The sequence below is a fragment of the Triturus cristatus genome, chromosome 6 (assembly GCF_964204655.1).
Source record: "Triturus cristatus chromosome 6, aTriCri1.1, whole genome shotgun sequence".
Classification (NCBI taxonomy): domain Eukaryota; kingdom Metazoa; phylum Chordata; class Amphibia; order Caudata; family Salamandridae; genus Triturus; species Triturus cristatus.
In genome coordinates this window covers 195,998,522-196,015,892 of record NC_140589.1, presented here as the reverse complement: position 1 = coordinate 196,015,892, position 17,371 = coordinate 195,998,522, and the positions used below count along the sequence as shown (strand labels likewise).

At 46.0% G+C, this 17,371-nt stretch overlaps 1 protein-coding gene across 1 annotated transcript in view; it reads left to right on the top strand.

The window, feature by feature from the left end:
• The window catches only part of LOC146816628 (cytochrome P450 2K1-like), a 183,519-nt gene that overhangs the window by 150,651 nt on the left and 15,497 nt on the right, over positions 1-17,371 (top strand). Inside the window, exon 8 of the mRNA XM_085610506.1 lies at positions 11,327-11,468. Within this exon, the coding sequence (XP_085466632.1) occupies positions 11,327-11,468 (142 nt within the window). The remainder of the gene's footprint in view (positions 1-11,326; positions 11,469-17,371) is intronic.

The window sequence follows — 17,371 nt, the reverse complement described above, 5'->3', positions numbered from 1 at the left end:
ATATATATTTGAAAACAAAGCATACCTGAAGGTAGAGTGATCAAAAGATTCAAACGTCCGAAAGACGAACAGCGTATACGTGTGTAGTCTGACACCAATAGCTGTGGTCGATAGTAAAGAGTGAAAAGGAACTCGCTAATAACTGTTGCGTGAGGAGAGAAAGCAAAGAGGGGTTAAAAAGATAAATAAACCTAGCGGCAGCCATGTTGAAATGGAGTCCTAACATAATGATGTTAATACAATGATAATGCAATTGGTAACAAGAGGAAGACAAAATAGCTAAGAGAAGTATTAAAACATTAAAACAGAAAAGGTGAAGAGGCTGGAGGAGTTTTGAAACAATAAAAAGACGAAAAAAGATACGAAGACAAAAACAAGAGTTTACTAATGGTTTAAACAAATTGGAAGGAAGCAAGTAAATAAAGTTATTCAAAATTGAAACAAAAAAAAAAACGCGAATAAAAAACGAATAAAAAACAAATAGATGGTTAGGAGTGTAAAGGAAATTGAGAGGATCAAGGAGGTAAATGGAACGTGGAGAGTTCATAGGAACTAACAAGAAATGAAAATAAATGAAAATAAATGAAAATAAGGCACAATACAAAAAATACAAGTAATGTTGTGTTGACATAAGATACATTGGAAAACAACAAGTAAGTGATATTCCAAGGGACTAGATCGTACAGAGCAATAATTATAAGAAACAACTGAGTTCGACGCGGTCATTGAGTCCATGTGGGACCAGGGCATTCATTTTGTAGATCCAAACCGTTTCTCTCTGCAGAAGAAACTTGCGATTGTCTCTGTGATCTTTAATCGGTACCACCTCACATACCAAAAATCTCAATTGGCTTATGTTGTGACTCTTAGCAAGAAAATGCATCGCTATTATAGATTTGGTGTTCTTGTTGCAAATGTTACTTTTGTGCTCCGTTAATCGTACCTTAGGTTTTTGGAGTCACATGTTGCCGTGACATGTAACTTGATGTTATAACCCTGTGTAGGGTGCTGAGTTGAGTTGCCTTGGATAATGTTATTGCAATGGCCACAGTTATGGCAGGGTAGTGTACCCTTATGAGAACCGATTGAATCATTAAACGATTGAAATTGTAAAAGTTCCATCAAATTCTTGCCCCTTTCGTAAGCAAAAATTGGTCTTTCCAAAAATGTGTCCTTGAAATCAGGTTCAATTTGTAACATCGGCCAATGTTTCAAAATGGTTTTTTTGATGTTGAAGCTCATGGTGGAGAATTTGGTAACCATAACTGATCTTGTCAAGGATTTTTTGATGTTACTGTCTTTTAACAGTTGTGTTCTAGATTTGTATTTCACCCTTTCCAGAGAGGTTGATACGATTTCTTTGGGGTACCCACGATCAAAGAAGCGTTTTTCCATGTTCTGGTTTTCTTGTGACAAGAGTGTTGGTTCAGAAATAATTCTTTTCACCCTGAGAAATTGAGAGTACGGTAGATGATTTTTTAGTGAGGGTTGGTGGAAGCTGGAAAAATGTAACAAGTTATTTCTGTCAGTACTCTTTCTATAAAGAGTAGTCTCAATGCGGTCATCTTTGATGTATAGTAGTACATCCAAATAGTTGATAGTGTCATTATGGATATCATAGGTGAATTTCAACCGATCATTTATCCCATTGAGGGTGTTGATGGCTTCTCTCAAAAGATGTTCGGGACCTCTCCAAATCAAAAAATGTCGTCAATGTACCGTAGAAATAGTGACATGTATGGTTTCCATTGTGAGTTATTTAGAATATGATCAAGCTCGAACTTGTGCATGAACAGTTGTGCATAGCAAGGAGCTGCACAATTGCCCATGGATGTGCCGTTCAACTGCAGGTAAAATCTGTTGTTGTAACAAAAATAGCTGTGGTAAAGTGTAAAATGAAGTAACTCAAGTAGAAATACTTTAAGATCTTCAGAAATAGAAGATTGCAAAAGAAAAAATTCAATGGCTTCCATACCAAGATTATGAGGGATAGAGGTATACAAAGAAGTTACATCTATGGTACAAAAAAGTGTATTCGTATCCCACTTGATGTCTCTTTACCACAGCTATTTTTGTTACAACAACAGATTTTACCTGCAGTTGAACGGCACATCCATGGGCAATTGTGCAGCTCCTTGCTATGCACAACTGTTCATGCACAAGTTCGAGCTTGATCATATTCTAAATAACTCACAATGGAAACCATACATGTCACTATTTCTACGGTACATTGACGACATTTTTTTGATTTGGAGAGGTCCCGAACATCTTTTGAGAGAAGCCATCAACACCCTCAATGGGATAAATGATCGGTTGAAATTCACCTATGATATCCATCATGACACTATCAACTATTTGGATGTACTACTATACATCAAAGATGACCGCATTGAGACTACTCTTTATAGAAAGAGTACTGACAGAAATAACTTGTTACATTTTTCCAGCTTCCACCAACCCTCACTAAAAAATCATCTACCGTACTCTCAATTTCTCAGGGTGAAAAGAATTATTTCTGAACCAACACTCTTGTCACAAGAAAACCAGAACATGGAAAAACGCTTCTTTGATCGTGGGTACCCCAAAGAAATCGTATCAACCTCTCTGGAAAGGGTGAAATACAAATCTAGAACACAACTGTTAAAAGACAGTAACATCAAAAAATCCTTGACAAGATCAGTTATGGTTACCAAATTCTCCACCATGAGCTTCAACATCAAAAAAACCATTTTGAAACATTGGCCGATGTTACAAATTGAACCTGATTTCAAGGACACATTTTTGGAAAGACCAATTTTTGCTTACGAAAGGGGCAAGAATTTGATGGAACTTTTACAATTTCAATCGTTTAATGATTCAATCGGTTCTCATAAGGGTACTATACCCTGCCATAACTGTGGCCATTGCAATAACATTATCCAAGGCAACTCAACTCAGCACCCTACACAGGGTTATAACAACAAGTTACATGTCACGGCAACATGTGACTCCAAAAACCTTGTTTACATGCTCAAGTGCCCGTGCGGCCTAATATACATTGGCAAGACTGAGAGAAAAATTAAGGTACGATTAACGGAGCACAAAAGTAACATTCGCAACAAGAACACCAAATCTATAATAGCGATGCATTTTCTTGCTAAGAGTCACAACATAAGCCAATTGAGATTTTTGGTATGTGAGGTGGTACCGATTAAAGATCACAGAGACAATCGCAAGTTTCTTCTGCAGAGAGAAACGGTTTGGATCTACAAAATGAATGCCCTGGTCCCACATGGACTCAATGACCGCGTCGAACTCAGTTGTTTCTTATAATTATTGCTCTGTACAATTTAGTCCCTTGGAATATCACTTACTTGTTGTTTTCCAATGTATCTTATGTCAACACAACATTACTTGTATTTTTTGTATTGTGCCTTATTTTCATTTATTTTCATTTCTTGTTAGTTCCTATGAACTCTCCACGTTCCATTTACCTGCTTGATCCTCTCAATTTCCTTTACACTCCTAACCATCTATTTGTTTTTTATTCGTTTTTTATTCGCGTTTTTTTTGTTTTGTTTCAATTTTGAATAACTTTATTTACTTGCTTCCTTCCAATTTGTTTAAACCATTAGTAAACTCTTGTTTTTGTCTTCGTATCTTTTTTCGTCTTTTTATTGTTTCAAAACTCCTCCAGCCTCTTCACCTTTTCTGTTTTAATGTTTTAATACTTCTCTTAGCTATTTTGTCTTCCTCTTGTTACCAATTGCATTATCATTGTATTAACATCATTATGTTAGGACTCCATTTCAACATGGCTGCCGCTAGGTTTATTTATCTTTTTAACCCCTCTTTGCTTTCTCTCCTCACGCAACAGTTATTAGCGAGTTCCTTTTCACTCTTTACTATCGACCACAGCTATTGGTGTCAGACTACACACGTATACGCTGTTCGTCTTTCGGACGTTTGAATCTTTTGATCACTCTACCTTCAGGTATGCTTTGTTTTCAAATATATATTACTGGGCTACTTATAGCGTATCACGTAATTTCCTCTCTTTTCACAAGCGGTTCCCCATAACGGGCTGTCCCGAAGTCCTTATCGGTTCTAAATATTGCTTTACATGCACGCTTATTATAGGATCAACTAATCATCCCTTGGTTGTTTTCTTCTTTTAACAAATCACCTTTGGGATTCCTCTGAGGGTCTCCGTTCTTTCTACCGTCAAACACGTTTCCTTTATTTTTACCGTCACTCCACTCCGGATCTCTTTTCTTAAACGGGTGAAGTTTTTTCATCTATTGATATCCATACATCCGAGCAGGTCGTTAAATCTCTCCTTTTGGATTCTTTTAGGACTTCTCCTGATGAAGGGTCGTGTGTGACCCGAAATGCATTGAGCGCATTTTAAAAAAAAGTCCTGTGTTGAACCTTTGTGTTTAATCTACAATCCCGTGAATGTAACGAGGAATTGAACATTGATCAAACATGTGTCAATAAAATCGCATGTTGGAACTTTCTTTGAAATTCTGCATTACTTTGCGACTTACCTTGCAACTTCGTTGCCCTTTGGCTGTGCTGAGAGGGACACTTCTCATCTGGATTAGTGCATATTCTCATTCATTCCTGCGTCCTGGTTTAGGAGACGCTTTCCTCTATAGCACGCCCCAACTGGTTTAAATTCAATTCAACAATTGGTGTGCGTGGTCTTTCCACATTGTTCACAAGTACATATGGCCATGTACATATCCCTTTCAAAATTACCCCTGTGGACGCGGGGTAATAAAACATATGGGTTTATATTTATTCTACACCCAAAAATAGAAATATGTCGCTATTACAGATCAAATACTTGGATTCATACCAAAATAGCAACACACAAAGCAGAAATATCAAGAGATAGTTATTTATATTTATATACATATATGTGCATATTATATATAGGTAGGTATATAGATGTATGTAGATATATACTTCTATGTATACATACATTTATGGGGAAAACATAATTAAAGAGGTATGTATTAATGTATATGTATATGTACATATATATTCACTGAAAAAACCATAGGTTTCAGGCACGTTACTTAGGAATTAGCATTTAAAAAACCTTAGAAATTCACTGGAAAAATCATAGGTTTCAGGGGCGTTATAGTTAGCTGGACTTTTCACTCGTACAAAACCATTGAAATTCCCCCGTTACAGTTAGTTCAGCTAACTATAACTCGCGCGCCCGCAATGCACTGCTGATGACATCACATATTACATCACTCATGACGTGTCTGACGCCCTACCGTGCCTTCCTCGATGCCTAAGTTATAACGCACAGCGCTATGCCATACATATTACAATCTGGGATCCATATCTTTGTCACAGTGCATATGCAAAGTTACACTCCCCAGCACATATTTTATATTACGACTTTAGAGACTAGTTGGGTTACACAACATTGCCCTGTGCATATTACACTCCAAGGCGCATATCGCATAGCATGCGCTAGTGCCTGTGCTATCTCGCGCTCTCCAATGAATCTGTCATTGCGCACAATGTATTGCATATTATATTTCACGCCCCGGTTCATCTTATATCACACTTTTTGGTGCATAGTTTATACCATATACTATATCTAGTTTTCATTTTCAATCGTGCTCTCAGGACTATGTTCTATATAACACTGCGTCAACCTACCCTTCTCACGGGCATTACATTTTTCAATGGGGGGTGGAGGGTCAGGGGGTGTTTCTGCCAAGTGAGCCCGGAGTCACAGTCACAAACGTCCTCTTCTTCCTGAATAAAAGTGAGATTATGCTGCATACTTGTTCATATTGAGAGATGGATGAGGCACCTGAGGAGGTCACACCGGAGTCCACGGAGGGGAACGTTGCTTCCTTGGGGGACCTGCCTACCCCTGCAGAGTGGCAGGTGGAAGGAGGGCCCACCAGGGAGGAGTTTTGTCGGGCAGAAGGAGTGCCCCACCCTTGAGGGCATGAGGTGAAAGGCCGCAGCCGAAGCAGCAGGCAGTGTTTCCGGGAACTACCATATTTACTGGGAGGACAGCCTCCTTTACAGTGAGCCCAAGGCTCCTGTGCATGGGTCATCAAGGGCATCAGTGGTCCCCCAATGCTACAGGGCCTTCCTTTTGGGATTGGTTCATGAGATCCCATTGGCAGGACACTTGGGCCAAGACAAGACCTTTGCTAGGCTGGTCCCACATTTTTATTTGCCACAGATGAGGATCTCCTCAGATACATTCTGCAGGACCTGTCTGACCTGCCAAGCTAGTGGGAAAACGGGGACTAAGCTGAAGGCTCCCCTGGAACCACTACCTGTTGTTAGCACCCCCTTTGAACGGGTGGGCATCGACATTGTTGGGCCTATGGATCCACCGACTTTTTCTGGTCACAGGTTTATCCTGGTTCTGGTGGACCACGCCACCCGGTACCCAGAGGCTATTCCTCTGAGAACCATCACTGCACCTGCGGTGGCCCGGGCCCTGATGGGGATGTTTACCAGAGTGGGTTTCCCTAAGGAAGTTGTGTCTCACAGGGGCACTAATTTCATGTCTGCGTATATGCAAGCCATGTGGAACGAGTGTGGGGTTACTTATAAGTTTACCACCCCTTACCACCCACAGACCAATGGTCTCATGGAGATATTTAACAAGACCCTAAAGGGTATGATCAGGAGTCTGCCTGAGGGCCTGAGGAAAAAGTGTGACATCCTCTTGCCCTGTTTGTTGTTTTCCTACAGGGAGGTACCACAGAAGGGGGTGGGTTTCAGCCCCTTCGAGCTTTTGTACGGTTACCCTGTCAGGGGAACTCTCAGTTTAGTGAAGGATGGGTGGGAGAAGACCCCAAGGAGGCTTCCCCAAGATGTAGTGAGCTACATGCTGGCCTTCCGCAGCCAAATGGCTAAGTTGTGGAAGCAAGCTTCTAACAACCTTGAGGCCAGCCAGGCGGTGATGAAAGAATGGTACGACCAGAACTCTCACCCTGTGGAGCTAGAGCCTGGACAGAAGGTATGGGTCCTGGAGCCTGGAGAGCTTAGTGCCCTCCAGGACCGCTGGATAGGCCCTTACGAGATATTGGAGAAGAAAGGTAAGTCCACTTACCTGGTGAACCTTAAGACCCCCAGGCAGCCTGACAGGGTACTACACGCCAACCGCCTCAAACCCCACCATGAGAGGTCTGAGCTCACCTTACTGATGGTGACTGATGGGGCCAAGGAAGAGGAAAGTTAACCTCTCATGGACCTCTTTTCTTCTAAAGAGAAGGACGGGTCGGTGGAGGGAGTGGTCCTCTCCCCATCCTTGTCTCCTGAGCAACAGAGGGACTGCCGCCAGGTCCTGGAGCAGTTCTCCTCAGTGTTTTCCCTTATCCCTGGGATCACCCACCTGTGTTCCCATGATGTGGACACAGGAGACCGCCTCCCTGTCAAGTCCAAGTCTTACAGGCTGTCAGACAAAGTGAGGGCCAGCATTCAGAGTGAAGTCACTAAGATGCTGGAGTTGGGGGTGATAGAGCCCTCCAAAAGCCCTTGGTCCAGTCTGGTGGTTCTGGTACCAAAAGCTGCCCCACCGGGCACCACCCCTGAACTTGAGTTCTGTGTGGACTACAGAGGGCTAAATTCTGTGACTAAGACTGATGCTCATCTCATCCCTAGGGCGGATGAACTCATTGACCGGCTGGGGGCTGCATGATACCTGAGCACCTTTGACCTCACATCAGGGTACTGGCAGATCGCCCTAACGGACGGAGCCAAGGAGAGGTCCACCTTTTCCACCCCAGAGGGCCACTACCAGTTTAGAGTGATGCCCTTTGGACTCAAAAATGCTCCTGCCACCTTCCAGCGGCTGGTGAACCGGGTCCTCTCCGGTTTAGAGGCCTTCTACGCTGCCTGCCTGGACAACATAGCTGTCTTCAGTAGCAGCTGGGAGGACCATCTGTGTCACCTCCAGGAAGTGCTTCAGGCCCTGCAGTGGGCAGGCCTGAATATGAAAGCCAGCAAATGCCAGATAGGGCAGGGTCAGTATTTTACCTAGGACACTTGGTGAATGGCGGTAAGGTGCAGCTCCTACAGGCCAAGAGAGAAACCATCCTGGCCTGGGAGCCCCCCAAAATGCTGACTGAGGTCAGGTCATTCCTGGGCCTCACAGGGTACTACCGCAGATTTGTCAAGGGTTATGGCACCATTGTGGCCCCCTTGACTGAGCTAACCTCCAAAAAGCACCCTAGGAAAGTAATCTGGACAGAGGCTTGCCAAAAAGCCTTTGACTCCCTAAAGCAGGCCATGTGCACAGCTCCTGTGCTCAGGGCCCCTGACTTCTCCAGAGAGTTCATTGTCCAAACGGACGCCTCAGAGCATGGCATAGGGGCAGTACTTTCACACCTCCATGAGGAGGGCCTGGACCAACCAGTGGCTTTCATCTCTAGGAGGCTACTCCCCCGGGAACAGCGGTGGAGTGCTATAGAGAGAGAAGCTTTCGCGGTGGTCTGGGCTGTGAAGAAGCTGAGGCCATACTTGTTTGGCTCCCACATCCTTATTCAGACTGACCACCGGCCCCTCAGGTGGCTCATGCAAATGAGGGACAAAAATCCCAAATTGTTGAGGTAGTCCATTTCCCTACAGGGGATGGACTTCAGGGTGGAACACCAACCCGGAGTAGACCACGCCAATGCTGACGGTCTCTCTAGGTTCTTCCGCCTTAGTGATGAGAACTCCCTAGAGGGTGGGTAGTTCTCCCCACTTTCAGCTGGGGGGGACACGTGTTGGACCTGTCAGCCTTAGGGTGGTCTCCCCCTACATTTTCGCCCTTGTGCCTCCCATTTTCACCGTACCTTTGTGTTGGACATAGGCCTCTGGGCGCCTCACCACTGCTAAACGGTGCTGAGGTGCAGGTGCTCTCCCCTAAAACATTGCGACGCTGGCATATCTGCCACAAGCCCCTGCTGCTGCAGTGAGGCTTAACCCTCCATAGGCTAACATTGGGAATCCCCCTTATGGGATAATTTCTGACAGGGACCTAATAAGTCTGTCATGTTTGGTCTTGTTGGACTCAGGGCGGGGAACCCTTTCCAATGATATATGGGGTTTGTACACTACTCCTTTAGCAATCCCACTTTTAGAAAGTAGATATTTTCCTGCCTACACATAGTCTGGGCACTGCAGACTCCCCCCTCCCATCTACACACTGATAGCTGCTTGAGGTGGGAGGGGTGATTCGCACTTTCTCCCCTTGAAGGGGCTGTGAATGGCTGCCCACCGGAGCCTTAACGTCCCTGTATCTCGTCACTGTGACAACCAGGTCAGGGAAGGCAGGGAACATCTCATAACTCCCTGGACTCTTCCAGAACCCCCCTGTCCCCAGACCCTTTCAGAGACTTCCACCACCTTCCAGTAACTAGACTGTAGGGTATATAAGGGAGGGTCTTGGCCTCACATTCTTGTTACACTGCTGGACCTGAAAGAATCCCTGCTGGAGTGAGGACTGCTGCGCCAGGAAGGATTGCCCTTTGGAAGGAGGCTGACTGCTCTAAGGAACTGCTGCCCCAACCTGCTGAGCTGCCCTACTGCCTGCTGATCCTGCCCTGCTAGGGTGACCTAAAGAAACATCCCCAGAGTGTCTCCACAGCCTTCCTAAGAACTGCCTTTATGGGACTACAACCCTTTGTCTAAAACTGCCTCTGGCCGCGAGTCTGCAGCGGGACTGAGCTGGGAATCCCAGGCACGTCATCGGGAAAGCCGCGCTGGTATTGGTGCTGGCGTCAAGGGTTGCCCCGCAACGAGGGAGCGTCCCCTCAGGAGCTGCGCTGGGATTGGTGCGACGAGAAGCGTCCTCGGGAAGCCGCGCTGAAGGGAAGAAGCGCGAGGCGTCCCGACCGGTCCCCGCGACCCGCTATCGGACAGCAAGGGAGAGACGAGAGACCGCGCCCTCTTAGGTAACCGGCCGGGGAGCAAGGGGGCGTGCTGAGTTGCTGTCTGGGGCGGAAAGGCGCGGGGGCTGCAGGAGAGCGCTGGCGGCCTCCCGCCAAGGCTGGACACAGACGTGGGACACATTGCCATTCCTCGCCAGGGTAGCCCTGAAAACAAAGTCAGCGTGTCAGCCGGCAACGTGTGGCTGGGGGAGACCAGACCCTAGATGGGCATAACTCTTGATGGGACCATGTTATTTCTCTACAACCACCGACAACCAAGCCGACACTTCAGCTGGCAACACAGTGGGGGCCCAATAAGTGCAATCTAGACCCAGCCAGCAGCGCGAGAGGCCCCACACGCTCGAGACAACGCCCACATTGAGAGTACTCAGTACTCTAAGCCCACAATTCGATTTCCCACGGGACTGTTCCCCACCACCCACAATCGGACTGGCAATTCCAGGAATATTGTCCCTTCAGAGAAACTGCCAGAACTTGAAGGATTATTACCTCTTGCTAGGAACACCACCAACAGACTCATTGCCCCTGCAAGATTGTCCCCTAAAGAGACTGACAATAGAATAGTGCCAGTTCAGAGCTCATGATTCCTGTGGAATGTTTTTATTGTTAATCTTCCCTGAAATATAGATAAAGATTTTTATATTCATATAAACGCTGGTGTAGCGTCCGATTGTGATTGTCTTTTATTGTGTCACTGGTGTTCTGTGTTGCACAAATACTTTACACATTGCCTCTGAAGTTACGCCTTCCTGCTCAGCGCCAAGCTACCCTGTCGGAAGCGGTGGTCCCTACTTGGACTAGGGTGCATACCCCTGCCAACTAGAGACCCCGGTTGTAACAAACAGGCAGACACAATCGCAAGGCAAAAAAAGGAAAAAATTATCTGAGAGCTTGCACACACACACAGAGGGGGTTTCAGCCTGACCATGAGGATCAGGTTTCACAACCGCCCATCAGAGAAAAAAGTGGAAAAAAAAGAAAAAGCAGTTTTTGACTCAAACCACTAGATGGCGGAATATGCACAATATATGAATCTAGAAGAGTCTAGGCTGCAAAGATGTTCGTACAGGTAAGTAACTAGTTTTGTTAATGTCAGCGGGCAAAGCTCCTGTCTGGTTGAGCCAATTTCAGTATTCCGTGGATCAGTGAGCGTCACCCCACTGCTTTGCAGCAGTGAAAGAAAATAAAAATAAAATAATAACTCAAATTTATAATTTTATTTTTTCCTGCCGGCAGCTTTGTAGGTGGTCCCAGATCCCAATTGGTACTCGCAACATGAGATTAGTACTCACAACACTAGTAAAATTCAAAGGTCGAATATGGTCAAACATGTCTGGAAACCATGTTCGCACCCTGTTGTGGAATTAATTATTTTGAAAGCCCTGAATCCCTTTGACTTCTTTCCATTGCAGGGCACTTACGTCATTCCATTACTTTCATCTGTACTTAATGACAAGGCTCACTTTGAGAGACCCGAAGAGTTCAACCCACAACATTTCTTGGATTCAGATGGAAACCTTCTCAAGAAAGAAGCTTTCATGCCATTTTCTGCAGGTAATTGATTACATTTATGTAAGGTATATAAATGGTTGTCACCTCCATTAGTGGGTTGTCAAACCTAAACCCAAGGATTTATAGTGGTGAGAAAAGTGAGGATTGGAGGGTAAGGCCTGTTTATAAGAAATGTAAATGATGATAGCAGTGCGTAAATTTACTTTTTAACATTGAAGCACATTTTTTAACATTGAAGAACACTTAATCAGTTCAGAGAAAGTCCATAGCAGAGTAGATTGGTGTTCTTGTCTGCTTATAAGTGGTTAGATTTCGGGCTCAGTTACTAATAGATGTCTTTTCCCCATCAAACTGATGTATTTGCTTTTGGCTGCCCTTTTCCCTCATTATGCGCTCTCACCCTTGATGCTGTCCTTAATATTTTCCCCTATCTACATAGATCAGCACATACTCCAATGTAATACTACATCAAATTTAGACATACAAATCAACTGCCTTGATAACATCAGGTATTTATTATGTCCTCGATTTGCTCACAGTCATGTTATTTGCAGTCTAGGAAATTCGACTCCATTATTATTATTTTAAGTATTTATAGAGCGCGACTGATACCTTGCAGGCTTCCTGGCGCTGGAGAATACTCTGCTGAAGGATAGACCGGAGTAGTTAGCAGGTGGGCAGAATTTAGGGGAATAGCCAGGTCTTGATGCGCTTCCTAAATGGAAGAAGTTGTGAGATCTGGCGTATGTCAATAGGCAGACTGTTCCATAACTTGGCCGCTGCGACCCTGAAGGATCTGCCCCCGGTTCTGGCTTTGTTGAATCTGGGCACCTTTACCAGACGGGCTGATGATGATCGTAAGTCTCTGGTGGGAGTGTACCACAGGAACAAAGCTTGCAGGGGTCTGGGCCCGAGTCCATGCAGAGCCTTAAAGACGATGCAGAGGGACTTGAATGCCACACGCTGCTTTAAGGGTAGCCAATGTAGCTCGGCCAGGGCTGCTGTGGCCGAAGACCTTCTCGTCCAGCCAAGAGCCAGCTTGGCGGCGGCAGATTGAATTCTTTGAAGTCGGTCCATCAGCGTGACTGGAGATTCAAGGAGCAGGGAGTTACAATAGTCAATGCGACTGAGTATTGTGCATCTGACTATCGACGCCCGGGCTTGTGCTGGGAGGAGTGGCATGATTTTACACAGGGAGCGTAGCAGGGCTGTGCAGATCCCCCCTGTTTTTGCTACCTGGGTTTCCGTACTCAGCTTGTTATTGAGCATGGCTCCCAGGTTGCGGACCGAGGAGACTGGCAGAGGTTTATCCCTAGTCTCAGGTGGCCAGAATTCACTCGGAAAGGGGCGGGGTGTGTTGGTGGCCGCACAGAACAGAACCTCTGTTTTGGAGGAGTTGAATTGGAGGGAGTTTCTGTGGAGCCACCCAGCCGTCTCTCTTAAGCAGTCGTGGAAGGTGGTTAAAGGAATGGAGTCTTCTCCTTCCCAAGAGAGAATGAGCTGCGTGTCATCAGCGTAGTTGATCGTTTTTATCCCGAAAGACTTAATTAACGTGATCAACGGGATGAGGTACACGTTAAAAAGAATGGGGCTGATGGAGGAGCCCTGGGGAACTCCCTGAGGCACCGGTACGAAGGTGGATTGGAATGGGGGGAGGGAGACAGCCTGTCTCCTGTCCCACAGGTAGGAGTGAAACCAGAGCAGCGCTGTGCCATCCACGCCTGCCTCACCTAGTCTCTGCAGCAGCGTGCTGTGGTTGACCGTATCGAATGCGGCAGACAGGTCCAGCAGTATCAGTGCTACTGGCTGGCCCCTGTCTGCACGCATGCGAAGGTCTTCCATGGCTGTCAAGACCGCTGTTTCGGTGCCGTGGGCGGGACGGAATCCGAACTGATGATCGTCTAGAAAGTTGTTCTGTTCTAGATGACAGGAAAGGCAAGAACTGACCCATCGTTCAGCGACTTTCGCCGGAAATGGTAATAGGGAGATGGGTCGGTAGTTAGATAGACAGTCTGGACTCAGGGAGGGTTTTTTTAGGAGTGGGGTGACCAGCGCCTGTTTCCATGAGGTTGGGACATAACCACTGTGCAAGGACTGGTTACATATTTGGCGCATGGTGCCGAAAAGTTCAGTTCCAAAACTTTTCCAAATTTTAGGGGGCAGGGGGTCGAGTGGGGAGCCCGAGGTAATTCCAAGCGCCAGTCTTTCAAACTCGGAGACCGGGATAGGAGGAAATTCCCGTAATCTGGCCGTCAGGACGGAGCCTGGAGGCGTCAGGTTTTGAGAACTGGTGCTGGATCCCTGAATGATAGGTGCTCCCAGAGAAGGGGGTGTTTTCAGGTTTTGAATGATGGTGTTTATTTTGTTGATAAAAAATGCTGCGAGGTTATCACAGAGGGCTTGGGTGGGGGGCTGCGAAGAAGTTACACAGTCTGGATGGGTTAAGTTTTTAAAAATCTGGAAGATACTTTTCGAACTGTTGGTGGCATTGGTGATGGTGGAACAGTAATAGTTGGCCTTATTATGGGCAATGGCAGTTTTGTACGCCCGGAGGTTGTCTTTCCAAAGAGATTTGTTGGTGTCAGAATAGCCTTGCCTCCATCTTCTCTCTGCTTGTCTGCAGGCTAGTTTGAGTGCTCTCAATGAGTCGTCGAACCAGGGGGCAGGTGCTCGTCTCTTTGGTTTGCCCTTTTTCTGAGGGACGAGGCGGTCGGAGATGTTGGAAATCCTTGAGCAGAGGGACAGATAGTTGTCCTCTACCGACTGAGCGATGGAGAAGCTGTCTTCCACCTCAAAAACCGGGCCGGTCAGTCTTAGTTTATCCAGAGCTTTCCAATCTCTGAACAAAAGATCGGGCCGGAGCTGAGTGACGATCTGCTGGCCCTGCTGTCGGCTATGTGAAATTTAATGAGCGCATGGTCGGTCCAGCACATAGGCAGAATGTCGCTCAGGAGTACTAGCTGGGGGGAGGAAAAGATTAAATCGAGCTGGTGCCCTGCGGAGTGTGTAGGCTTATTGACCAGCTGGGAGAGTCCCATACCTTCACAGGAAAGTAGTAGATTGTTAAGAGCGGAGTCTAGGCTGCCGTTGGGCCATAAGTTAAAATCGCCCAAGACGATCAACTTGTTGTGAGAGGTAGCCATATTAGTAAGGGTGGTGAGGAGCGACTGCTGCTGAGTGGAGTTAAAGGCTCCCGGTGAGCGGTAACAAATCACAGCTGTGAAAGTTGTTCCGGAGTGGCAGTCGATTGAGAGTCCAAGTATTTCCGTGCCGGCCACTGGGTCCATATCAAGAGTTTTTACGGTCCAGGAGGCTCTATATATTATACCGACTCCACCACCCCGACCCTTAGGTCTAGGGAGATGCAGGATTTTAAAATCTTGAGGACAGGCCCAATCCAATTCAATATTACAGTCGGAGTGGGTCCAGGTCTCCGTCAGGAATAGAGCATCAAGATGGTGATTATCGATCAACTGGGAGATTTCGTTAGCATGTTTAGGCAAAGACCTGACGTTCAGCAGGCCACCCGACAGTAAACCTTTGCAGGCAAAGTCGTGCAGAGGATAGGCGGTGTCAAAGAAGGACAGATGGCCTTCATGAGCGTGGTCTCTGAGTCGGATTAAAGACTTGCGCGCCAGAGGCGAAGGGCTAGTGGTGGATAGGGGGGCTGGAGCCTCAGGGGTCGCTCCGGGCGCTACCGAGGCGCGGACGAGCGCAGACGAGCTTGCCTTATGCGCGCCTTCGGCGCGCATTCGCCGCGCCCGCTGCGCTCGTCCGCTGCGCTTCCTGCAGGGGCTCATGTTTTATAGTCGATGTCAGTGGGTAGGAAGGGGGCGTGGCCAGCCGCGGTGGGCGTGTCTGGCGGCGACCAGGAAATGGCTGCAGGACGCGATGTGCTCTAAGAGCGAAGCGACAAGCTGTCTGCCGCTAAGCTCAGGAGCAGGTAAGGCCAAGGTATTTTAAGGGTGCATATGGTTTTAAAATCACACACAATACACAAGTATACAAAGTTTAAAATAGATTAGCGACTACCGGCTTCCGCCTCAGTAGTGTTCTCAGGTTGTCCAGATCCCCAGGTTTCAAAGTCTGCAGCTCAGTCACTAGGTCACTTCTCTCACTTTCTGACAATGTACAAACTGGATTATTCTGAAATGCATTTGAGTCAGACATCATAAGTTAGAAGTCTGATATAAAACATGGTTATGGTAATCATCAGTTACTAATTTGTACTTTGACATATACGTTTGCCTATTTTTAAGTTTCATGATCTTAATAGAATCTTATGTTTCCAGTTCAGTTTGTATATGCATTCAGATGTATTTTCACCCAAATGCTTCAATGTTAGAACATTCTGCTTTGATCAGGATGTTCTGATTGCTGTCATCATATAATTGTAGATAGCTCGGAGTGCAAAGACTTTGAAGCAAAGAAAATCTTGAACTATTTCTTCAAAGGTTTCTTAAAATGATTTGTCACAAGTTCCACTTAGGGCCCAATTCCGATCTCAGACGGAAGGGCTCCGAATTGGATTCGACTTTGCCAAAAGCGATCCGGAGCCCTTGTTTCAGACCGAATCGTTCACAGTGCTGAAGGACCAAGTATGATGCCTGGAAACCATTACCGCTGACCGAATCAGTTCCGGAAGGCATTCGGAGAGATAGAGCTTTCCGGATCCAAATCGTGCAGCTCTATGGGCTAGGTTTTCCGAGCGAGCAAGTACGATGAATGATTCGGACAGCCTTTCTAATTCAGTTTGCCAGAAATTAAACTGCTACTGGAATCGGTCTTTGGGGGCCCGTAGCTGGCCCCCCTTCACCCAGAGCCCTCCGAATTGGGCCCGTGAGGGTACCCATGGGTTTCCTCGTCCCAAACATGCACAATGTGGCAGGCACAAAGTAGTGCCTGCCACACAGGGTGCACGATTTTCCCTAGTCACCTCTTTCTTCAATGCGAGCCTGTGTACGCGTTCGGTTGTCAATGGGAGTCCGACCTACTCGTATCCGGATGCATTCAAATGCATCGTATTCGTTCGGTCGGACTCCCCCCAATCCAAGTCATACGGAACCAAACGAACAAATTCTGAATCGGGACCCAATTTGGGATTGCTGCTAGGTAAACATAATGTGGATATGCATTGCTTATTTATGCATTCTAGAGATATTTTTTAGATCCTTTCAAAAGTGTATAATTGATTGAAAAATTTGGCACAGGGGAAAATGATTCACAACTATCTTCCCAATACAGCTCTATGTTCTACTGATCAAAGTACATTGTTTATTTCTAGATCACGTTTTGAGCAGTAGGATGATAGAAAAAAATCAGTTTTAAATAACTCTTTGGACAGCTGTTTTGGCATTGTTTGACATTAGATGCTGCATGCATAAAGATAATTTGGGTTTGAAGCACTTTCTGCAGATGCCCCAAAACTACTATGATACACTATTCAGTTTTGAGATTAGTCATGTCTATTGAGGCATGTTCATTCTCTTATTACTACCATGTCTATGAACCCTTAAGTAGTGACGCTACTTTATAACCTGTTGATGTATAATATAACATGTATTTGTAAAGCGCATGTTCACCCAGAAGGGTATCTTGGTGCTGAATAACAGATATTTATTGTTACCCAACTCAATGGTACTCATTTTACCAACCTTGGAAGGATGAAAGTCTGAGTGGACCTACCGGAGTTTGAACCTGTGACCATGAGATCAAACACAAGCTCCAACAATGTATTGAGAAATTTGTATACCACCGCCCTTCCCGCATTCTTAGGTCTAGCAATCAGCTATTACTTCAGGTTCCTAGACATAACAAGACCAGACAAGGAGGTCGCTCCCTCTCCATCATGGGCCCACGTCTGTGGAACAGTCTTCCTCTTTTCCTCAGAGACTGCCCTAGCCATCTAGCCTTCAGGAAACACCTTAAGACTACCCTGTTCTAGT